The 24,178-nt window shown below is 24.3% G+C and overlaps 4 protein-coding genes across 5 annotated transcripts; 2 read left to right on the forward strand and 2 right to left on the reverse strand.

The window, feature by feature from the left end:
* Window positions 1–747: 747 nt before the first annotated feature.
* On the reverse strand, window positions 748–1,856 carry LOC129609190 (SOSS complex subunit B homolog). Its single transcript, XM_055521110.1, has 2 exons — window positions 1,740–1,856; window positions 748–1,679 (listed from the first exon to the last, which is right to left on the reverse strand). Exons 1-2 carry the CDS (start codon window positions 1,765–1,767, stop codon window positions 943–945), a joined length of 765 nt encoding a protein of 254 aa, XP_055377085.1. The 5' UTR covers window positions 1,768–1,856; the 3' UTR covers window positions 748–942.
* A 980-nt stretch (window positions 1,857–2,836) lies between these two features.
* On the forward strand, window positions 2,837–5,059 carry LOC129609123 (uncharacterized). The gene is made up of 2 exons (XM_055521003.1): window positions 2,837–3,596; window positions 3,790–5,059. Exons 1-2 carry the CDS (start codon window positions 3,146–3,148, stop codon window positions 4,752–4,754), a joined length of 1,416 nt encoding a protein of 471 aa, XP_055376978.1. The 5' UTR covers window positions 2,837–3,145; the 3' UTR covers window positions 4,755–5,059.
* A 192-nt stretch (window positions 5,060–5,251) lies between these two features.
* LOC129609184 (uncharacterized) lies at window positions 5,252–6,730 on the reverse strand. 2 transcript variants are annotated; one of them, XM_055521104.1, is made up of 2 exons: window positions 6,411–6,730; window positions 5,252–6,320 (listed from the first exon to the last, which is right to left on the reverse strand). In XM_055521104.1, the coding sequence occupies exon 2, from the start codon at window positions 6,316–6,318 to the stop codon at window positions 5,689–5,691; it is 630 nt and encodes a 209-aa protein (XP_055377079.1). In that variant the 5' UTR covers window positions 6,319–6,320; window positions 6,411–6,730; the 3' UTR covers window positions 5,252–5,688. The 2 variants fall into 2 exon arrangements, with proteins under 2 accessions (XP_055377079.1, XP_055377078.1); XM_055521103.1 differs by having other exon boundaries at window positions 5,253–6,324.
* A 1,271-nt stretch (window positions 6,731–8,001) lies between these two features.
* LOC129609031 (dual specificity protein kinase pyk3) lies at window positions 8,002–23,464 on the forward strand. Its single transcript, XM_055520869.1, has 9 exons — window positions 8,002–8,296; window positions 10,547–10,729; window positions 10,796–10,911; window positions 19,911–20,124; window positions 20,299–21,031; window positions 21,080–21,337; window positions 21,429–21,618; window positions 22,342–22,578; window positions 22,655–23,464. The coding sequence occupies exons 1-9, from the start codon at window positions 8,214–8,216 to the stop codon at window positions 22,702–22,704; spliced, it is 2,064 nt and encodes a 687-aa protein (XP_055376844.1). The 5' UTR covers window positions 8,002–8,213; the 3' UTR covers window positions 22,705–23,464.
* The last annotated feature ends 714 nt before the right edge of the window (window positions 23,465–24,178 follow it).

Below are 24,178 nucleotides of genomic sequence, written 5' to 3' on the forward strand. Positions count from 1 at the left end.
TTAACTAAAGCAAACATTCTTTATAAGAATTATTGCTTATATAATCTGCTGCATATACACACAAGCATATGCATATCCGAATATAATCATTCCCATCTTAGTATTAAGAAAGGATGAATTTCAAAATAAAAAATATCCCGTATTACATTTTCCCATGTTTATCAATATTGATCATTGTGAAACAAAATCGTAGTTTTGAATTTCCATGTAGTTCCACAATTTCAGTGACTATCATTTTTTATTGGCTAGTTATAATAATTTAAATGAAAATTTCCTTGCCCAATTGTTTTTTATAATATTCGCAACGTGGTATAATAATTTATTTATAATTTTTAATTGTAATTGAATAAACACGAAAATTTGAAAAATTTCAAATGAAGGTCTTTTATATTTTACAATTTTGCACCCATCCGAACTTTTAATGCAAAGTATTACTAACATGAAATCTATACTATCGTGCAGAATTAAAATATTTTTTTAGTTAGCATTTATTATATTCTAGGACTTCAAATTTTACTTGTTCCGTAAAAATTTCCTTAGGTTCAATTACATTATATATTGGATTGAAATTTAAGAAACAAATTATTCTTACGACTTTCCGGCGTTTCTTAAAATTGAAATTTAAGAAAAAACAGAGTCGTTTATTTTTTTGGTTAGAACTCCAATATTAAAAAGAACTTTATATATGAATTAAAAATTGCTAATTTATGTACAATGTTCAAAGAGATGTGTCATCAAATTTTTAAATTTCAATACATTTGATTTTTTTAATAAAATTTATTTTAAAACAGTGTACTTATTTGCTACGTATTGATATAAAAAATTACATATTTAATTTTAATTAATTACTATTTTTTTCTTTTATATCATACCTAACCACCTTAACATAACAATCATTTTTTTTTTCAAATACATTTTTTATTATTATTCTACAACTTAAAATTACCTCCTCTCTGACGCTTTGATATTAGAACGATTTTGTTGAGTCCTCACACTTCTATTTGCTTTCCCTTGATTAATAGTTTGCGACTGCTGTTGTTGTGATGGTTTTGATGGCTCGTTAGATACAGAATTTGTCTGTAATCTTGACGAGGTTTGTGAAGTCGTGGAAGCCAACGATGATGATGATAATGATGATGCTGAAGGTGGTGTTATTTGAGACCCTAATTTTGTTTGTCCAGTTATTGAAGTTACTGAATTTATTTGTGTGTTATTTGAAGTGGATGGAACAGTAGTCAAAGAACTCCTTTGCATCACAGAGTTTCCATTATTAGAAGAACCGTTATTGTTGTTGTTGATAACCATCGGGGTACCAGGCATTTGTGCAGCACCCATAACATTAGGGATTGTTCCTGGTATTTCTGAACGTTTTGGTTCACTCATGTTCAATTGTTCGTTAAAAGTCATACAAAATTCTCCTATTTTTAAAATCTCACCATTTTTGCCTGAATATAATGTTAGACATTGCCGCCAAACGGAAGCGTAACCTTTGGTTAGCCTCACTATATCTCCCGGTACAAGTAACTTTCCAGGTTCATCCCACACTGAAACATTTATAGAAGCTGTTTGGTCTGCCACTTTGAAATTTCTTACTTCCCGATTCTCTTTTGTTAATGTGGGTGCTCCTACTTCAAGTACTATAAACACAACGTTTATATTTTTTAGACCCGGTTTTATATCTAAAAGGACTCAGTTTTGCACTTTTTTATTTCAAAGAATTTATTTTCAATTGCACTAACCTTTTATCGGTATACAATCATTAAACATTTTTCTCCTAAAATATATTTGTATATCGAAATCCGAATTTAACCAAATTCCCAAATATCACAAGCCACTGCATATATGCAGACTTTCAATTAATCAAATTGAAATTTTCACATATGTTTGTGACATTTTTTACTTTTAAAAAGCTTATACTGTCTGAAAATCAGGGATGTGAAAACCCTTTTTTTTAAATTTAAGTTTTGCTTTACAGTTTTTATTTAAATTGGAAGAAGCTATATGCGCTGTTTTATTTTATTATATAATGCTTGGACAATATAAACGGCGTTTTTAAAGACCTAACAATCGCTATCTTATGAAGCAAAAATAAACTTTGTCTATTGAGCGTGTTTTTTTTCAGCAAGAAATATTATTTAATTATTCGACAAGTCCATTTTATTAATTTTAACATATTTAAGTTTGACGTTGTCAAAAAACAACTCCGTTATTCTTCAAACAAGTTATTTTAAAACTGACCTTATTAATTTCTAAAAATTTTCAGAGTAATTTTTTATATATTAACTATAAAAGAGATGATAACATTATTTGACTATAGTTAGCGATATATGTGAATATATGTTACGCGTATTAAGAATTATCAAAGATAGCACCCAATATCATTTTGCCCCAAGGAATCTGTTCTTTACCTCTTGAAATTTTTCTTATTTCAGGAGATAAACTTCAATTGCATCCTATTAAGGGAAAGGAAAAATAAAAAACCTAATAGATCCAGTTATCTAACCCAATATGTTCATATTGTGTTTAAAAATGATCTAAAAAATAAAACATGCATATATATTAATCAAAAATTTTATAATCCTGTTACGTACATTTGAGTTGTAAGTCTTAAAAGAAACTTAAACTTAAAGATTTTTTTTCATTATTACAATTTGACAGATTAATAGTTTTAAAAAAATTACTGCAAAACTACTCTTACTGTTCTGATGTTTGAAGATCTCGCTTTATTAACAATGCGATTGATTTAGCACAGTAGAAGTTATATCCCTTTCATTTTTAAAATTTAATCGTATGTTCTTTTTATGCTGCTGTCAAATTTTTTAGTCGTCAGCTGGACTTTTGACAACTCGTAATAAATTTAAATTTAAAAAAAAAAAACAAAAGAAATTAAAATCTGGTTTTCATTTTCTACGTTTCCCTTTTTCCGATAGTGGTTACTTTTTTTCTCTTTTTATAATTCATCTTGAAAAATTTCGACAATTTTGAAATAAATTTTTCACTTAAAAATGTTATAAGTAAGAATTGATGTGATATATCTTAAAAAGCTTTAACAAGAAAAAAAGTACATACATATATATAAAAAAAAATACGTAATAACCAGCAGCTGAAAAAGTCGACATTACCTTATCGAAAAATTTAGAAGAAAATGAATATAAACCTTAATGGCCATATTAGATTACCTGTACCTGTTATTAAAAAAAAAGTTATTGGCGTATTACGTGAAACAGATGAAAATCCTTTGAAAAATAATGGAAAAATCATTACTACAACAAATGGTAATAATATAAATGGATACGCAAGAAATACGACTGTCATTAATGGGCAAGGAAATCTAGTCGATATTTGCAAACGTCGCATGGATTGGACAAGACAATGGCTGATAAAAAATCAATTTATGTTAGCTGAAAATTTGCTGCCTGAATTAAAAGCAAATGAAATATATTATTTTAATGATTATTTTAAAATGACTGAAAAACAATTTAGATACCTTGTAGTTAAACTTGCGCCGATAATAACAAAAAAAGAACCACAAAGGAAAAAAAAATCTTTTAGTGCTGAGGAGAGATTAGCAATATCATTAAAATATCTAGCTACTGGTATGTATTAATTTTTTTTTAATTTCACTTTCTAAAGTAATTTTTTTTATAAGTACTTGCGTACTGGGGTCCCCCCATATAATATATAACAATGTTATTTATTTTAATTAAAAAATATTAAGAATATTTTTTTAAAAATTCAAAAAATTTCAATTCAGTATTCATTTTGATAATAATAATAATATTATTTCAGGCGAGTTTCACTCCTGTAAGCATTATTGTTTCAAAGCCTCTCAAAACGTGATACAAACAATGATAACAGACATATGCCTAGCAATTTACGAAACTTTACATAACGACTACATAAAAAGTCCAAAAACCGCTGATGAGTGGCGTGAAATATCACAGGGGTTTACAAAAGAGTCAAAACTGCCAAATTGTACGGGTTCCTTAATAGCCCGGCATATTCTTTTTAAAAGACCAAAACAGCCCAATGTTCGTTATAATCCAAAACATGTGGATGACAAAACTATGATATTAATGGCAATTGTTGATGCTTACATGAATTTCATATATGTTGATATTGGTCAGAGAAGTTTTTTGGAAGATCGTACTATTTTTGAATCATCTCTGCTTAAAGAACGTATTGAAAGTGGCTCTTTAAATTTACCATGCAATGATAAAATACCAAATGAAAATAAAGTGCTTCCTAGTTTTTTTGTCACGACAGACAAAATGCCATTAAAAACTTATTTGATGAAACAATATTGTCATAGTGAGAGTCTTAATCTTTATCAAACTGGAACTATTAAAAGTGGCAGTACAGATAGTAATTATGATTCAAGCGATGATGCAAGCACAATCCCTGAACAAATGCATTTTGATTCGAAAATTAATTTCATTAAGGATAAAGGTGATTCAACTTTAACAAATTTAATAAATATGTTTCCTATTTTAATGGACCCATTCAAATTAGACTATGAAATGGCTAAAAAAGTCACATTAGGATGCATAACATTATACAATTTTTTGAGAAAGACTAATAGAGAATTGGGATTTTTAAATAATTTGACGAATCAAGATTCTGATAATGAAAAAACAAAATGTTTTGCGCAAATCCAACAACAAGATACCAGTGAAAATAATGACACTTTAGCGCAATCACAAAGAAACTTCTTAATGTTTTATGTTAGTAAACATTTGGGCAACATAAATTGAAAAATTAAACAAAATTTAAATATGCATTCAAAATCTGATAAAAATATTTAAATGATTGTTATTATAACGCGGAGATATATGATAACCATAAAGATTTATACATACGCATTCTTCTAATTTAATACGTCTTTGAATATGTTGATGATTTTAATTTTTACCTAAACAATTTGAAATCAATTCTATTTTTTTCATTTTCATAAATAAAAAATTTATTATTTGATAGTATATATGTATTTGATAGAATTTTGATTTAAAGTAATATACTGCAATTCATAAGCGATAGAATGCAATAAATTTTTACATTAAAATCTATCTTTAAATTAAGGAAAATTAATAAAAATTTACATTTTTTCTCTGAAAAAAAAGTAATTATATTAAATTTTATGAAGTTAGTAAATTCAAATTATAAACTACACCATAAAAGAACTATGTGAGTATCAGAATCAACTTTTTATATACATTAAAAAATTTGTTCGAAAATTAGAAAATACATTTAAGTTAAAAAAAATGCTATAAACTTTAAGAATTTCATTAATTCTTTATTAATATCAGGAAGTGATATACACTAGTGAATATGTGAGAAAATATAAAAGAAAATAAGAATATAATATAAAATAGAATGCAGGTCGATGGGATATGCATATGGATATTAAAAAACCAAGTCTTTTCAATATCACAACATAGCAACAGCTTTTACATCACACAGATGAGTGTTTTTGATAATTTAGTTATAGCTGAGTTTTAGCCCATTTAACAAAAACTGCGATTTTTAAGAAATATTTTCCAATTTCCCAGTTTTAGTTTTATTTCTATGCAATATGTTTTTTACAAATACCTAATTTACAGTTTTTGCTCTTAGGGTTATATGTATAAAGTTCTGCTTCTAAGATGTAGGAACGAAAGCAGAATAATGCTGTTTGCGTTCGCACATCCCTTACACAAAACTTTCCCACTTTGATTTTTTTAATATATTATTTGCCGCGCCATTCTCCACATCACTTAAGTCGCTATTTAAGAAATTCTCTATTTCCTCCAATGTTCTATTTCGTTTTAAGCTTTTTCGAAAACATTTTCTCGGAATGTCCTGAATAATTGAAACTATTTTGCCCTCTTGAATAGCTGATGATTTAGGTGGAATAGAAGATGAAACTTTTTCTGCTTCCATTTTCGAATTTTCAGAAAAATGATGACATTTCATTCTATATTCAATGTTCATATTCTGTAATCTTGCATCTTCTAATTTCAATTTTTCCTCATTCGTAATTTTTAATATATTTAAAAGAGGCCATTTTTGTAAATTGCCTAAATTCCTTAAATCTGCATTTTCCGAATAATCACAATCATTCTCAAACTTATTCCATTTATTCTTTTTGGAAACTAGATTTTCAAAATCTCCTTCCATTTCAGTTTTAAAAGATATTGAAGTTTTATTATCGATTGTTTTAGCATTTAAACGTTGAACAATTTCACGGCATTCCTTACTAGTTCCATTTCCAAATTCTTGCATTAAAGATTGTTTTTCACCACATACTTTACAAATCCATTTCTTAGTTTTTTTCAGCATATCTACCTTAAAAAATTAGTTAAATCTTAATTGCAACTTTGCCATATACTTATGTATGCATATGCATTAAATACAAAATCTTGTTCTCTTACTTGAAATAATTCACATTTAAAGCATTTGACTACATGATATTCCTGAGGCATTTTCGCAGCTAAATTCAGTTTGCTTAAATTCTAAAGCACTATCTAATTTATTTTATATTTATTTATGTACCATACATACTGTCATATAATTACGTATGTACAAAATGAAAAAACTTGTCATATAACATTTTTCCACGAAGAAAATCACATCTGGGATATGTTTTAATAAAACCGGCAACTATTATTATCACAGGCTTAAAAATTAAGTTCTCAATATACAGAAATAATTTATTCTTAGGATTTTTATAATGTTTAATTTTCATGAGAAATATTTCATTCATCTTGTTTTTCATTCATTTTAAAAACTGACAGAAAACATATTTCATAACGTTAATACGTGTGTATTTGAAACTTGACGTTAATTTGAAATAACAATTCCAAAAAGCTACGTTTATTATTATGCCTGCTTTTCCCAATGTGGAATGTGAATTAAAAAATAAAAAATGCTATTTCTTAAGAAAATGCACAATGTACATACCGAATCGATACGAAATACGAATATTAATATTCGTTTTAACGAAATCTTCACATAGAAATTAGAATTCAGTATTAATTTACTGTGAAAACAGAGCCAAGCATGTTGCGTATAATATCGTACACACACGGAACAGATAATGTCAAAAAAAAACGCCAGCGATAAAATAAAAATTTACGGTTTCATCGCTGTCGATAATTTCTTTTGATTGTGGGCAGTCCCATTTAAATATGCGTTCTATTATTGTATTATTTAGTTTCCGGCGCGAAAAATCGTTCTTTCTCTGTTTTCAATTTTGGCGTTTGTTTATATTTTTATTTACTTTAATTTTAATTAAGAAGTTAGTTTAATTTTGTTTTAAAATGGTTTTTGTTGTGTAAATAAATATTAAAAAAATATCTACTTTAGATTTTATAAATTATATAAATTTAATAATTCAAAATTTACTTTTGCTAAAACAACAATAAATCAAGAACATTTCATAAAAATTTATATAATGAAAAAATCATTGAAATAAATTTTGATATGAAAATCTGGATACAAATTGGAATGATACTATATAATTGTAATCCAGATATAAGAACAAAAATGGTAAACCATATCATTTTTATTTATATTAATAATTGTATAATTTTGGTTAATTGCATTTTCATTTTCTTGTACATTAACTTATCATTATATAATCAAGGATAAGTATTCAATTTCCCGAAATTCTGCTTTAAAAAATCTTTTAAATTAAAACAATATGTAATCAGGAAACGAAGGTGCACTTAAAAATTTTTTTAACAACTCAAAAATTTTTTCTAAAAAATTATTTTGTTTACCACAATTGAATGACATTGAAGCGTATTTTTTTTTGCCGTTGCTAAATTTTAAAATGCATCAATGCCTGATTATATTTGTAGTTTTAATACTTTGTTCGCAATTTTGAAATCAGCTTTATTTTGGGTAATAAAATATATTAAAAAACGTAGCCTTTAAAAAAGTTTCAAAATAATGGATGATACTTCATAATTCCATTTAATGTGAAACTCTACCTATATTAAAGTGACAGCTAGAATATTGTCACAAAGGAGGGCATTAATTAAAAAAAAAATAAAGAACGTTCTTAAAAATTAGAATGGTGGAATTTTTAAGATGAAAATAAAATTTAGAATTATATAAAGTTGGTACAAATATAATACATTTTTTAAAATTTTCGCAAAAATTTTATATTTAATTAAAAAAGTTTAATCGACCAGAATAGGTCGATTTTCATCAAACTGGCTGCAAATTTTATGAGCTTATTTGATGAAGAATTTGTTTATAATGTGAGAAAAGACATTCAATCATATTTAAAAAAGTATCAATCAAATAATCGGTAAGTTAATAAATAAATGATTGATTTTAGAAATTTAAAATTTTAAAAGCAAACATTTATTTGTTGTATATTTTATTTATTTTATACATATTTAGATTTGAAAAATTTAAAAGTCATATGTCGAAAATTAGTTTTTGGAAACATATTTCAAGGACTTCAGGTTGAAAAAAGTTCAAAAACCCTGTCGCATTTAATTAAAAAAAAATTTTTAGTATAAAAATGATTTTTGTATTAATAGCTTCATAATCTGCATTTAAATTGAAGCTTTTTAATTTTATTTATAAAAACTGAAATAAACTGATTGACAACTGATTTTGCTTTAAATAAATTGCTATATATTTAAATATATGCATATATGAAAATATGTAATAGAAATATGTACATAGGTAGGTAAATATATATAGTTGAATAGGAACATACATTTTATTAATGTATATACATACATACCTACATATTAATAGGCTAGATATTAATTTTATTGTCGACCATATGAATATTTGTACATTATATTGCATTATTATAAATTGATCTCAATTCATTTCATAGTAAAATGGTACAAGGTCTTGAAAAGAAAACTTAGGTAATTAGACAAATTTCCGAATTATTGATATATTAGAGTTATTTTTTAGGTGAATTTTGTTGAGTTAAAATTTATGTTTGAAATTTCCTGTATTAGATTGCTTCAAGCCGAAGTTTAATTCAAGAATAGATCAGATCTCCTTAAAGCTAAATTAATAGAAGTATAAAGTAAAAAAAAAACTAATTAGATTTTAAAAAAATCAAAAATACATGTGTAGCTACATACGTATGTAGCTAAATGTAGATCAATGTAATGTTCATTGTAACATCGCTTATATAATATTACAAATTATTTTTTTTTATATTGAATTCGGTTTTTATAACAATAGATCAATATAATATCAAGTTTTATCTCACTGTAGCTTACATGTTATCATAGTGAGTATTAAAGTAATGAATGAATTTTATACTACCACCACAATAAGCGGTTTTACCAACCACCCATTGTTTTGAAACGAAAGAAAAGTTAAAATACTTCAATCGTGAGATTCATAGTTTAACAAAAATTATTAATTCTCCAATATCAAAAAAATTATAGCTTTTTTGTATTTAAAAAAAAGAAGAAGAAAATGAGAGAGAATACCTAAAACGAGCTTTAATACATATACATACATATATTATTATTCAATGATCTACGTTACTACTATACAATAAATTTTAAGCATTTTTATGCTGAAATCTTAAAGCAAGAAATTTTATTATTATTAATTTACTTTTAACTTTTTCATTTTTTCTTTACTATTTTTCTTGACTGGCTTAAATGACCTTTACGTAATTTTTTTAATATGATAACTGTCCTAAATAAAAATTTATAAAAATGTAAGTGTATTGCGGTTAAAATAAATTTTTTGTAAACCATAAATTTTATAAAAAGTGGTTTGCGAAAGAAGAAATATAATACATGTTTGTTATTATGTATTTCAATTTGCCCATTTATTTTTTACAAAGATTCTGAAAAATGTGATAAAACTGATATGTATATATAATTATAGGCATAAAATTATTGAGGCAGGTACAACACAAAGTGCGTAGATAATAATAAGCCTGTGTTTTAATAGTACTGTGTTTTATAAATTATTTAGTAAAGTAGATCTCCTTAATCTCCTTAACATTCATCTCCTTAATGTAGTATAATATTAAAACTGATATAATAATGTATTAAGAAATCTTAAAATCGTTAATAAAAATAACACTTATTGCTTTTCAGACGATATTATCATTTATTAATACTTTTATCATTTCTTTTTTTCTAATGTAAACTAATTGTAATAGTTTAACAAATATTATATCTTAATAAATATAATATTGAACGTAATAAGAATATAATTTTTCTAACATTTTTATGAATATTAGAAATTTATATTTTTAACTGAACTGATCTCCAACTGAATTAATAAATTTCTACTATTTTACAATTTAATTATAATAACATATATTAATTTTTATAATACATAACGATTAATATTTGAAAATTGCGATTATTTTTTTGATAAAATAAAATAATGCTTATATAACAATTTGCTTTTAAAATTATAATTATGAATTTATTTAAAATTGTGTAGTTTTTATCTTGAAAACTTTTGTATTTTAAAATGCCATGTTTAATGTGTATATTTATATTTTTATTAAACAAATAAACAACATTTTTAAAAAATATTATATTTCTTCTAGAGTTTTAATTTTCCCACCGGTTAACAATTATAGAAGATTTCTGATTCATCGAACGTGCGAGGAGTTTTCTCTAACATATAACTTAGTAACATTCTCGGTTGGTTCTGGTCCTGAACGAAGAACTGTAGTGTGCTACAAAGAACAACTTCAAATACCAATTGAATTTTTGTCATCATCAGATAAGTTAATATATGCAATCAAAAAGTAATTATAAAAACATTAAGTAATTCTTTTTTTTTATATATACAGAAAAGAAGAAAGAAATAAAAACTGGAGATCCTCTGATACAAAATTTGATCCGAAAAAATTTAATAATAATAAAATGGGTGTTGAAAAGAATAATGAAAGTGGTATATCAACTCCAAGTAAGTGAAATACATTTATAAAGAAAAAACCAGTTGAAATAGTTTAAATCAAATTGAAATGTTATGTATATAGATATATACATATGTACTCAGTTTCTTCCTGTACACTCCATAATTTTATTTTATATTTTTTTTTTGCATTATTTAATCGTTTATATGTATTCATTATTAGATTACAAAGAAGTCAAGTTTTTGGAGATTGGTTCTTCGTAATTTGTATACAATTATAATTATAGGGTGGGCAATGATAAATCATGGTGGATATCTGGTATGTTACATGAAAATTATGTATGACCAACGATTTGACATTACCGTTATGAATGAGTTTATTAATTGAGAAAAAGAGTTGCGAAAAAGACATTTATCTAGTTTCGACTGATTCAAGCTGTTTTTTGTAACAAAGAAATTTTTTTAATCCTTCAAAAATACATCCGACACGAACAATATTTTGTTTTTTAAAAACGTCAAGTATTAACTACGAGAACTTTGACATCGGTTCTAGACCACTATGTGTAGCAAATTTTATAAAACTAATGTATCCAACTAAATAAAGTAAAAGATTAATGAGTAAAAAAATTCACCCCACAAGTCTTCAAATTATGCAACTTTGAGGGTTTCCTTATTTTTCTTTTTCTTTCTCTTTTTACTTTCACTTTATATCTTACCTTTTTGAGACTGTTTAATCAGGAAGTCAAATGAAATACAAGAAAAAAAGTAAATAAGTAAAGATATTTTTTATTTTTTTTTAATTTTGTTTATATAAACAAACAAAAATTATACTTATTTTTATATATATTAAAAATAAATAGTATGTATATTATGCGCCTTTATGTAATTATTATAAAATTTGTTTATTTTTTTTATTATATTTCTATAATTTAAATTTTCTTCTTTTATTTTATTTTTGTTAAGAAAAATATAAATAGGTAGGTAATGTAAGATTATTGCTGTAAGCATCCCCATTGTAAAATGCATAAAGATTAAAGATTGCAAATAGTTTTCCTTTTTTCTTTCTTATGATAAAGCTTATAATAAAATACTTACCTTGTTTTTACTATACTTACTTACAATGAATAGTATAGTAGCATAAGCTTCACCTACTGAAACTATATTATCAAGCAGGTTATAAACAAGTAATAAAAAACTACTATAAAAGCTTCGCTTTTTTTTACACGAATATGTAGGTACATTTATAATTTTTTTGTTTTTTGATTACTTGTTTTTTTATTTTTTTTTTTTATTTTTCATTTTTGTTTTATATACATATATATTTTTTTATAATCTTAAATCTTAAAATATTTAATTTGAAAAGTTTAGTCAGTAACAAAATGTTAATTTAAACGGTTGGTTGGAATAAAATTTAGCTAAAATATTCGTTTATGTTTTGTTTATTTTTTATACCAGTTACTTAAAACAATAAACCTTTTATAAAAAACACAAAAAAAGTTAACATTATTTTCCGCGTGTACAAACCACGTATTACGTAATTGAATATTCTATGCAAATTACATAAGTATAAGAAAAAAGAAAATCTTGCTATTTTACAAAAAAAAAATCCTAGTATTTATTTATATAATACAATATTTTTGGAAATTGTAATTATTACTTTTATTATTCTTATTCTTAATATGTAATAAAAAATATTGATTTTAAATATTATTACAAAAATAATATATGAAACAGTGTGTTGTGCCCTGTGTTTATTAAAACAAAATTGTTAAAATAAAAATATTTATTAAAATAAAATTTGTAAGAATTTCGAATTCTAATAGGTATATAGAAAATTTTTATAATTATTAAAGTATATTTAAAATAAACTGGAAAAAATCTAAAGTCATTGGAGCTTTTTACATGTGAATGCATTGATCGTATGCAAATCACTTCTTTTATGCTTCTTATACCAAGCTAGAAAATGAAATTTATATAATATGGGCGAAAATGTATAAGAAGCATAAAAGAAGTATTGTGCTTGTGAATGTGCTCAATGCATACACTTTAAAACTGGGCTATTAAGTTAAAAAAAATTTTTACTTCATTTGATTTTAAAAAATATTTCTGAAACATATTTTAAGTAATTTGATATGAAATACAAATTATATCAGAATATAAGTAATCAAAATTCATACATTTTACAAATAATGTTTATATAATGAGGAATATTAAAAGGAATGAAGCAGTTTAATATTTTATGCAAAAATAATAAAAGTGAGGTAAAGATAAAACTATAAAATAATTTACATATATGATAAAGAAAAATTCTAATATTTTCTGATTTATTTCAATTTTAAATATTTTAAAATATTTTTGGTTTGTGTGAGTACAGCAATTAATGCTCTAAGTTCCATATATATTTTTGTGCTAAAGTTTGAATTGAGAAAAACGCACTTATTTTTTCTTCAGAAAACCTTAAATTTTTGTTTTTCCCATTTTACAAAAGAAGAACGTACACGTATGTACATATGTTCGAATTGTGTTTAAGAATATAAATCGTTGTGTACAAGAACGAATGTATAGAAAAGAGATTGCTTTAATTAACTATGCATATGTTTCCAATATTAATTTATGATTAATTTGCATAATTTTTTGTAAAATCATCTATATTTTAACTACATACACAAGTGCAAATTGAAAAGAAAATAAAACATACATGTGTATATATAAGAAAATTATAAAATATTTTGTGATAAAATTATAAAATTTTTTAATACAATTTACGTAGCGCGTATGTAATATTATGTAATTAAAAAAATTGTCTTATTATGCTTGATATGAAATAATCACATTACTAACAGTACACATATTGTGTACATGTGACATACACCTATATAATATTTATAATATTTTTAATAAATAATTTGTAGATTTATCATTGGACCGTTGAACATGCAATTAATTAGCGTATGAAACAATTGAGAAAATTTTATATATTTTTAAAAATAATTTCGTATTCTAAAATATAAAAGATAAATTGACATTGAAATGTAAAAATTTAATAGGTGTTGTCTTGTTTCAAGTATGTTTTGAATAGAAAAATAAATGTATTATTTTCTGTATTATAAATCGAACCTGTATTTATTTCCTTTAATTTATCTGATTAATTTATTCAAATAAATAACATTTCTGGTATTAGATAAGAAATAAATTTTTCTTGTCCAAAAAACAAATAGAAATTCGTATTATCAATACCTTACAAAACAGCTTTTTATTATTTCAAATTCAACACAAAATCATGTGTTCCAATTTACATTTGAATTTCCTAAAAAATACAGGTTTTTCTTTTTAATCACACTGCAACGGACTTTTATTCTTACCTAATTTTCACAATATTTAAAAAAAAAATTCATTTATCTTGAATTTAACGCGAATTCAACCTACATGTATTAAATGAGGTAAAATCCATTCTGGGTTATTGCATTTACTATTATGAACTGTACCAATACATATATTATTTATTTATTAGACATTCATGGATTTTTGAAAATGTTTGCCAGTTTATGCTATTTTATATTTTGTATTTTGAATTCTCCTGATATGTAATTGTTTGCCACAATTTTTATAATTTCTTTTGACTTTTTTTTCTTTAACATATCTCCGATAAAACTTATTGGTCTATGCATGGTCGACTTAACAATGTTACACCGCCCTAACATACTAAAATTTTTACATTTTTTTTCCTCTTTATTCTAGTCACCCAAACTACTATTTTTTTTTTTTATTTACTACTATTTTATACTTACTAAGTATACAATATTCTTATACTTGTAATTTACGCCTTATTAATCCACATTTAAAATTTTAAAATGAAGTTAAAGAAAAAATTTGATTAGGTGTTTTACATTACAAAAAAAAATATATTATATAAAATATAACAGATATATAGATATGGTATAATAATTTGCAATTTTATAATGCAATCTATAATTTAGTCTTACGTACATATATATGTGTATAAATACAATGTTACTTTATAGCATGATTCCTTCTTTCACCTACTTTTGTTTTTTTCTTGCTGTAAGCATTTTATGCAATATTACATGTGTTTAAAAAGCGAATTGTAAAAAAAAAATTCATGAGTTTTTTTTTTGTTTATGATTACTTAATTTTACTTAAATAAAAGAAATAATTTTTGGTTTCGTTTACCTAACATAGGTATAGTATAGCGTTTTTTTTTTGTTTTTTGTTTTTTTTCTAATATAGAGCGTTCAAATTTGTAAGATTTGAGTACAAAAATAATAATAGTTTATACGATTAATAGAAATTTTTAATGCTTTTTGTTTTGGTAAGGTATTACATAATACGATATATGTATGTAGGTATCTAAAATTTATAAATTGGGCCAAATATTTTAATTGATGATTAAGACGTGTTCAATATACGAGCTCAGTATATTTTAGATATATAGAGAATCAAATGTTCTATAAATTAAATTTTCATTTAAAATATGAGTTATGATATTTACTTAAATTCAAAATAATTAAATAAAAGGTTACAAAAAGTTGATAAAATATATTTTATTCAAACGCCTATAAGGCATATAATATTTTGAAGTGTATTTTAGAAAATTATAAGAGGTGATGCCATATATCTGTTGTACTAGGGTAATTTGCTAACATTTTTTTGTATTCTTGTACTTAAAATTAATAAATATTCAATAGTTATTTGACTATTTTTTCTATAATTGTTTTTAAATTAAAAAAAAAAACATGATTATTCGTAAATACATGAATTATAAAAATACTTTAAATCCACATAATTCGTTAATTTAATTTTATTAATTTTATTCTATTGATATTGAATATTTTTCGTTGTATTCATTTTCTCATCCCATTAATTGAATGTCTCATTGCAAAGATTTTAATTAAATGCCATTTCAACGAATTTGATTAATGGTTGTGTGTTGCACTTCACTTTTTGTTGGAATGACACAAAGAATGAAATATATAAGTATGTCAATCATAGATGGAAAATTCGTCAAGCAAAATAGGTAATGGAAGAATGTTTATCTTTAAAATCAATTCAGATCTCGATTAGTTAAGATATTTTGGAAAGTTTGAAAGTAATCGATGCAGCATCGATGTGTCATCGTGTAAAAATTTACAAAAATGTATCAATACGGTAATACTTTAAAATTTGGTGTCCAAAATCTGTGCATCAATTTTTTTTTGTGATTTTGTATAAATGTAAAGTTTTTTAAATAGAAGCTGAGAAGTAAATAATTTATTATTTTAACTCAATAACTAATAACTTAATTATTTTTTTATGCACGGTATTAATATTTTTAAATGTTTCATTATATTAAAATCTCCAAAACTTAATTGAAATTAAAAATTTTTTAGATTAAATTAAAAATTAACAAAAATGTCAAAATAATATTGCATCAGCAAGGTAAACGCATCACATTGCGATAGCATCAGCAACTTTTTTTTTTTGTATCGACGCTGCACATTTTTGATTACTTTCCGATTATACCCTTCTTGCTCAAGTAATAAATATTATGTTAAAATTTGATGTACGAACCAAATCTTTTAAGGGACCTCAAGAATTTTAATTGAATTAATTGAGGTCAAAATGATCTATTTAATTTTTCTCTATAATATTTTTTATGTCTGAATATTTTTATTATGATGATTGTAATAATTTTAAGTACTGTAGGTAATTTCTCCTTTTTCAAGCCGAAATTTTAAACAACATGATTTCAAATTTTAAATTCTTACTTTTGAAGTATTCTTTAGATTCTAGAGAATATTTCAATGAGATGTTGCCTGAGATGTTTCAAGTTAAATTTCCATCAATCACATATTGAGTACAAATATTTTTTCATTAAATTATGTTAACATGTATAATATAACTATATTTGTTTTTTCTTTTTTTTCGTTTTTTTTTATCTATGTACATAATACAAATTTTTTTCTCATATTATAATTGTTAAATAACACAAATAAATTTTTAAAAAAGTATTACGAAAATGAAGCAAAACCCCAAAACTCCAAAATGAAATTGAAAGTATTATAAAACAAAACAAAGAAAAAAAATATGAAAAAAATCGAGGTCATTTTTAACAAGTATTTCTTAATATGTATGTATATGTGTATGTATGAATTTGTTTTTTTCATTTGTAGTTTGCATACGTACAACTCGCTCTTCAAAATATTATCTTACAGATTGTTTTTTTTTTTTGTCTGTTTTTCTTTTTTGTTTTGTCTACTTCGCGGTTATTGTATTCATTATTATATTATTTTATATTAAATAAGTATACATATATATATATATACAAACAAATTATTATGTATAACATATATGTAATACTATATATATATACGTACATATATGTAAAATAATATGCAATTTTGTATCTCTATATCTGCTTTTATAGCGGCATACATACATTTTTAGTTAACCTAAATGGATTTAAGATGTGCAATAAAAATATAAACGCAGAAATATTTAATTAAAACTGGATAAAAAAACACATTCTTTATCAATAATTAATATTTTATAATAATTAATATTTTATCGTATTTATACCGTTATTATAATAACGGTATAAATACGATATAACGCTTTTATTTGTAAAGATCTCAATAACTATCATATAAAAGTCACTTAAAACTTGTAAGTTATAAAAAAAAACTGTATTTGAATTTATATACATAAATCTGGTATCGTGTTAATATGACCTATACTTTCGAAGCAGGATCATAGAATTGGTACACACAAAAAAATAAAAATAAAGGATTAAAATTATTGGGCCTATAAAAACAAAAAAAAAATTTGATATGATCAACATATAACCGATCCCAACCATGTATTGTCTAATTTGACCAAAGTGTTGCACAAAATTATAAAAAGGCCCTTTTAAACCTCTCTTATCAATTTTAAGCAACAAACCTAGAAAAAAAAATAAATTTGATATATAAGCTCTTGGTAGAGGTCGGAATTCTCTGAAAAGCTTGCCATTTAGTTTCGGTAGTAAACAGAATTCAAATATTAAATTTTAAGTAATTCTGCAGTCAGTTTGTTAAATATGGTAAAAAAAAAATGTAAAATCGGTTTCTGACGCGGTTTCCAAGTCCTGACATTCCCAAAACACCCATATTTCAAATATTAAATATCAAGGAAATTGATTTATTATGTTCATATTTATATTTTATTTAAATGTAAATTTTCGCCGGAATGAAATTGCAATTGCTGACACTTGATTTCTTCCAAAAATTAGGTACGAGAACGTACTGTCAAGCAAAGCTTATATAAAAAATTACAAGTTAATCTGTTGAATAATTTTTTAAAAATAATTAAAAATGTAAAATCGACCCGAGAGTCTCGGGTACATTTTCCGAGAATCTCGGGTACACTTCCCGAGACCTGATAGATTCCAAAAATTCATCAATCCGTGTCATAAGCAAAGTTACGTTATCTGATTATAAATTTTCATTAAAATCGATTTAGCTAAACTTTTGATGTATGCGCACACACTAACCGACAGACGGAAATTTGATGCCATCACATAACCCCCCTTATTGTATGCAATGCGGAGTAAAAATAAATTTTGGTTCGTCTTTAAAACTATTATTAACTTGGGGTCCTAAGTATCAGCGAGTTTCGGGCGCCCTTTATATTATGTTAATAAATAAATAATTATAAGCACAAGGGCCGATTTCACGATAATTCAAAAAGTTTAATAAACGTATAGTACTTTTTTAAAAAAGCTAAATTTTTTTAAAAAATTATTAATAATTTGTACTTTATTTTCGAAAGATCTAATCGCAAATTACACCATTTTACTTTCTTCATTTTACAATTTAGAATTTATTTCCTTAATTATTTAATGTTACCTCCTGTATAGTGCTATAATATTTATTGGTATCTATATCTCTATACTATAATATTGTAATCTTTAAGAGTGTAAAATTGTATAATAAATTTCATCATTCGTTGTAAACTTAACTTTAACTCCTTATGCATTTTTTTTATTGCTGCCATAGTACGTATTTAACACAAAAGTTAAAAAAGCAATTGAAGTTTTAATAAAAAGTTTTTTTATATACTTATATTTTTTTTTTTGTACTTTCAAACATTTATTACATACTACAATATTTTGAAAAAAACTTGTTTATTTCATATACGGAATACGAGTATATTGGAGTCATCAAAATGTGGTTAAAAAAAAAACTAGATATTTATGACATAATAGTTGTAGTGCTCACACTTACTTACTCGTATACATGAACTCAATGTACAAGCGCCAGAAAATTTATAATATTACCGGCTTTTTTTTTATCTTTCTTTTGCTTCTATGTATGTTTAAAACTGGACAGATATTTAGCATTTTTACACAATAATAAAACCTATTTTAAAATATACGTGAATAAATAACAATATTACTATGTCTTTTGATTTAAACGTTTAATTAATTAATTCTACTTTTTGTTTATACATTTTGAGATTCTCTGAATTTTGCATAAATAAATAAACATAATTCTCTTGCAGATCTTGAAATACTATAAAACTAGTAAACTAGTTCTAAAAGAACTAGTGATAAATTTGTAAAATTATCTAAGCCCCGTAAAAGAAATAGATTTATTAAAGTTAATTACAGTTAAAGTTGCTAATATAATAATGAAACCAACAATGCCTTTGAAGAAGGAATATTGATGAAATGGAATTTTATCTATGTATATTAGAATTTACACTTTGGTCTAATTAAAAGTGTAAATACAAAAAATATTTCTAATTTATTAATTGTAAAACTATTTTATTTCAAAAATTATGAAATTTTAATTTTATTTTTTATTTTCTTTTTTTATAGTATTTCAAATCAAATTAAATATATAGCAAATAATACTTCATAAACGATTAAATATCAATACATAATTTCGATTTCAAGTAGAAGAGAAGACATTAAATTATAGATAAAATAAATTATTTCAATTACAAAATCATTAATTCTTGATGTTGTAGCAAATGATAAACTTTTTTCTATTTTCTTTTTGAATTTTTAGGAAACTCAGTAGAAAAATATTGTCCACCAGCATTACGAAAACTGAAAGAATCAAGTGAATTAGAAAAGCCAGGACTTAAAACGACAGCGAAAACATTAGTAAATGAATCACCTGAAAATAAAAGTCAATGTACATCTAAAACACAAATACCATCAACAGAAAATATCTCAACAGCCTCAACGAGTAGCAAAAGTGGTTGTATTGGTGTAACTAGGTGAATTTAATTTCTACAATATTATCAAGTTTTTTCCTACAAGTTTATAGCACTTTAAAAATAATTGAAACAATTTGTCAAATTATAGTAGCGCTCAATCATAATAGTTGAATTTAATTTTAATTTTTCTATATAATTTTTTTTATTTAATTTTAACTGAATTTATGTTTTAAGACCTGCTCGACGTGAAAGAAGACCAGATCGTGAAGTGTACGTTCCTCGAGCTCGACGAAGCCAAACATCAATTCCTAATCAATCAAGTATAAACATATCACCAATATCAACTTCGTCATTGACAAATAGTTGTGCGTCAGATGAGAAAACAGTTTCATCAACCATAAATAGTCATAAGAAAAATAAAGAACAAAACCATCATTATCATCACAATCATCAGCGTGATCAACATCAACAAAATCATCAACAGCAACAAAATAAAATAACAAAACATTTAGCAGAAGATGATAAACGCCATTTATCGAGTACAACCACGACAACAGCTACAAATTCATCATACGAAATACCTTCATACGAGCCTGTGATTTCAAAAACATCATTAAAAAATAACGATAATTGTGATAATAAAACAACTGATAACCTAGTAGATACAACTAATTATACTGAGGAAATTATATTACAAAACAACAAACAAACCAAAAATAATAAACTTACGAATTCCGAATTAGTTAACAACTGTGATAGTTTGGATGTTACGCAAAATTGTGTCAATAGTACAAATATTATAACACGAAATAATCAACATCAGCTTATTACAGAAATGAACAAATCAAATAAAATGGCATCTTTGGATCAAAAAGGGAATTCCACACCGTTGCGAATAGAAGATGCGAATAACAAATTGCATAACAAAAATGATCATGACGTTGAAGAATTTGAACGGGCATCGAAAGTAATCAAATTAAATCCAAATACAATTATTTCAATTTACTTTTTTTAGGAAATTAATCGAAGCAATCGAAGAATAATAAAACAAACTTTCAAATCAGATATTCTCGAAATACCGGAACCAACTTTAAAAGTTTTACCTTCCAATAATAATCAAAAACTTACTAAAATAAAATCTATTGATCCAGAATTAGACGATTGGGATACCATTTTTGATGATAACGGGGAATGTTTAGATCCAAAATTAATAGAAGAACTAACCGCAACGGTTGGAAAGGTTCAAATTGAAACACCCAAAACAGATTATTCGGTATAAATACAATTGGATATTTTTTAATATTTATAAATTTTATTATAACTTCAGCAAAAATATAATTGAATAATGTTTTCGTGATTTTAAGGCCTACCTTATGAAACAAGATATTTTAAGTGAAGAAGAATTTCCACATGTTTTGGAGATCTCCAATTTTCCAGTTGAATTTAAAACACAGGATTTGATGATGATATTCTCTGACTATAAAGAATCTGGGTTTGACATTAAATGGGTGGACGATACCCATGCATTGGCTGTGTTTAGCAGTTCTAAAATAGGTAAAATATGACGTTAAGAAGTTGAATTATGCTTTCGTCATAACTTGTTAGTACTTTAGGACTTACGAAATTTGATTTTACCAAATAAATTTTTTAAACAGCAATTCTTCTAAAATAATTCAAAATTTTATTTTCTTGTAGTTATTGGCAAATAATATCAATATGCATTTTATTTGCATTAAAAAGTAATATTTGAGAACTTGTATTCAATAATTTTCATAAGATTATATTACTCCCGAACTTATGACTTGTTGTTTTATTTTATAATGATTAAGTAAAGAAATTGAATGTATACCGATCGCTTATAAATTAATTACGTTATATTGATTGTAAGTAATAACTATTTCAGTTTCAGAATTAAAATTGCTCTAATACTAAATAATACTGCATATTTTACTGTATAAATTAATTTAAAAACTTTATTTGCTTTATCACAAAATTTTAATAGTAACGTAATAAATTATGTTCATAATTATGACAGCACTTCAGTTTATGCATGTAATATATTATAGTAACTTTAATTTTGAAATTAGAAATTGACTTTCTCATTTAAAAATTCCAATTTTAGTTAATTTTTTAAACTGATACGCGTGATATTTTAAATTTAAACATTAAAAGATACATATGTATACACATATGTTCAAATATCTTTATTATATTTGCTAATATTTCTTTTAATATTTTAAAAAGTACAAAAATTAGCCGTTTTATTGTAACTTTTAGCTGCTGAAGTTTTAGCAAAACATCATCCATTCGTTGCATTAAAACCGTTAGCGGAAGCTACTTTTGAATCAAGAGCAAAAGCTAAAAAATGTTCAAGCTCATTACAACCATATCGGCCGAGACCAGAAACTTGTGCTGCTTTAGCTCGTCGTTTAGTAACAGGGGCGTTAGGTGTACGCCTTAAAACTGCTGCCCAGGAAAGGGAAAATGAAAAAAGAGTTCTCAAGGAAGCCAAAGGTACAGATAAACAGATTTTAGTATTAATTATGTGCTATATAAATTAATTAAATACAATCATTTTTTCATAATATAGAACGAAAACTATTAGCTGCCAAGCAACGAGATGAAGTTTGGGAAAGTTAAGTGTTTAAAATTAAATTTGATTTAATTGAAATGTATTTTAAAAAATCGCTAGTAGACTCTTAGTCAAAGTATTTTTGTAATTTTCTTTAAGTTTCATATTCATTAAATCAAAGAAAAAAAAATTCAAAATAACAATATTAGTAATAAGATGTACGAATCAATTTATTTTTAATAGTTTTTATTTTATTTGCCTTTAAGAATAATTTTGTTAGTTGATAAGAACTCAATTGTGCTCAATTCTTTATTAATTAAAAAAAAAATTTTTTCGGGTCGTGTTATGCAATACATATGTATATTTATTTATAAAATAATAATATGCTATCTAAATTTGTTTCTTTTAATGTTAAAAATAAAAGCATCTTTTGTTGTCCTCTCACCCACCCAAAATAATAATCCCTTACAAGATAATTTCTAAAATTTGTACCGTTTAACATAACATTTTGTGTTGAACGTATAACTTGAAGTAATGGGGTATTATTCAATAGAAATTCAAATTTCGGAATTTGATTTTATTCTACAAATAACGAAAATTTTAGCATAATATCCAATTACCTCAAGTAATTTATCTATATAACAATATAATATAACATTTGTTATTGTTATTAGTTATTAGCTATATTGTTATTAGTTATTGTTATATATATAACAACAACTAATAACAATATTAGTGATTTGTGAAACATAAATTTAAAAATATATCATTAAAAATTAATCCTTTTTTTTCGAGAACCATGTTAATATTAATCGATAGCACTAGTGCAATTACTGTAATACAATAATTTAAACAAAGCGTATAAGTATTTGCAATTTTATATTAGGTACATATACTTTTTGTGTTGCTTTTTTTTTTTTTTTGGATTTAAGAATATATTGATTCTATTTTATATGTATTAAATATATTTACATATTCTAAGAAACAATAACATAATTAATTATTAAATGTGAATAAGTGCAATATTTTTATTATTTAAATAAAAATTGTATAAAATCTAATATGCTTTCATTATTTTTTTTTTCTAGATATTTAAAAATGAAAATAATTTTTTGACCATTCAGTTTTCTCTGAAACGGAAATTAAATTTGAATCCAATTTAATTTTTTATTCCCAACAGTCCCAACAAATGAAACGTCGATGTTATGAATACATATCAGCTTATCAAATTATTTATTTCTTCAGCGCTCGTTTGTTGAAACTTGGGCACTTTTTTAAAAAGAGTTCCAGTTGTGGAACTATGTACATATTTTTGTATATTTATGTATCTATTGCGAAAATATTTTATTAACTATAAATGTTTTGTTAATTCCAAAATTTTTCTACTATATTAATCCATACATAAGTCATAAATACATATACGCATATACATACATACATATGTATGTACAAAGCATGTAATTTGTTCATAGATAAGTAATTAAATACGAGTATATATTACATAAAAATTTTAAGATTTACAGAAAATTATATTAAATATGT

Source organism: Condylostylus longicornis, unplaced genomic scaffold (assembly GCF_029603195.1).
Source record: "Condylostylus longicornis isolate FDR11 unplaced genomic scaffold, ASM2960319v2 ptg000038l, whole genome shotgun sequence".
Taxonomy (NCBI): Eukaryota; Metazoa; Arthropoda; class Insecta; order Diptera; family Dolichopodidae; genus Condylostylus; species Condylostylus longicornis.

Bases quoted from the DNA above. Each gene is read 5' to 3' on its own strand.
- LOC129609123 (XM_055521003.1), top strand. From the start codon at position 3,146: ATGAATATAAACCTTAATGGCCATATTAGATTACCTGTACCTGTTATT. The intron at 3,597-3,789 runs GTATGTATTAAT...ATATTATTTCAG, and splicing joins ATTAAAATATCTAGCTACTG to GCGAGTTTCACTCCTGTAAG.
- LOC129609190 (XM_055521110.1), bottom strand. From the start codon at position 1,767: ATGTTTAATGATTGTATACCGATAAAAG. The intron at 1,680-1,739 runs GTTAGTGCAATT...GAGTCCTTTTAG, and splicing joins TGATTGTATACCGATAAAAG to ATATAAAACCGGGTCTAAAA.
- LOC129609184 (XM_055521103.1), bottom strand. From the start codon at position 6,461: ATGCCTCAGGAATATCATGTAGTCAAATGCTTTAAATGTGAATTATTT. The intron at 6,325-6,410 runs GTAAGAGAACAA...TAATTTTTTAAG, and splicing joins TTAAATGTGAATTATTTCAA to GTAGATATGCTGAAAAAAAC.
- LOC129609031 (XM_055520869.1), top strand. From the start codon at position 8,214: ATGAGCTTATTTGATGAAGAATTTGTTTATAATGTGAGAAAAGACATT. The intron at 20,125-20,298 runs GTGAATTTAATT...TTATGTTTTAAG, and splicing joins GGTTGTATTGGTGTAACTAG to ACCTGCTCGACGTGAAAGAA. The intron at 21,619-22,341 runs GTAAAATATGAC...TGTAACTTTTAG, and splicing joins GTTTAGCAGTTCTAAAATAG to CTGCTGAAGTTTTAGCAAAA.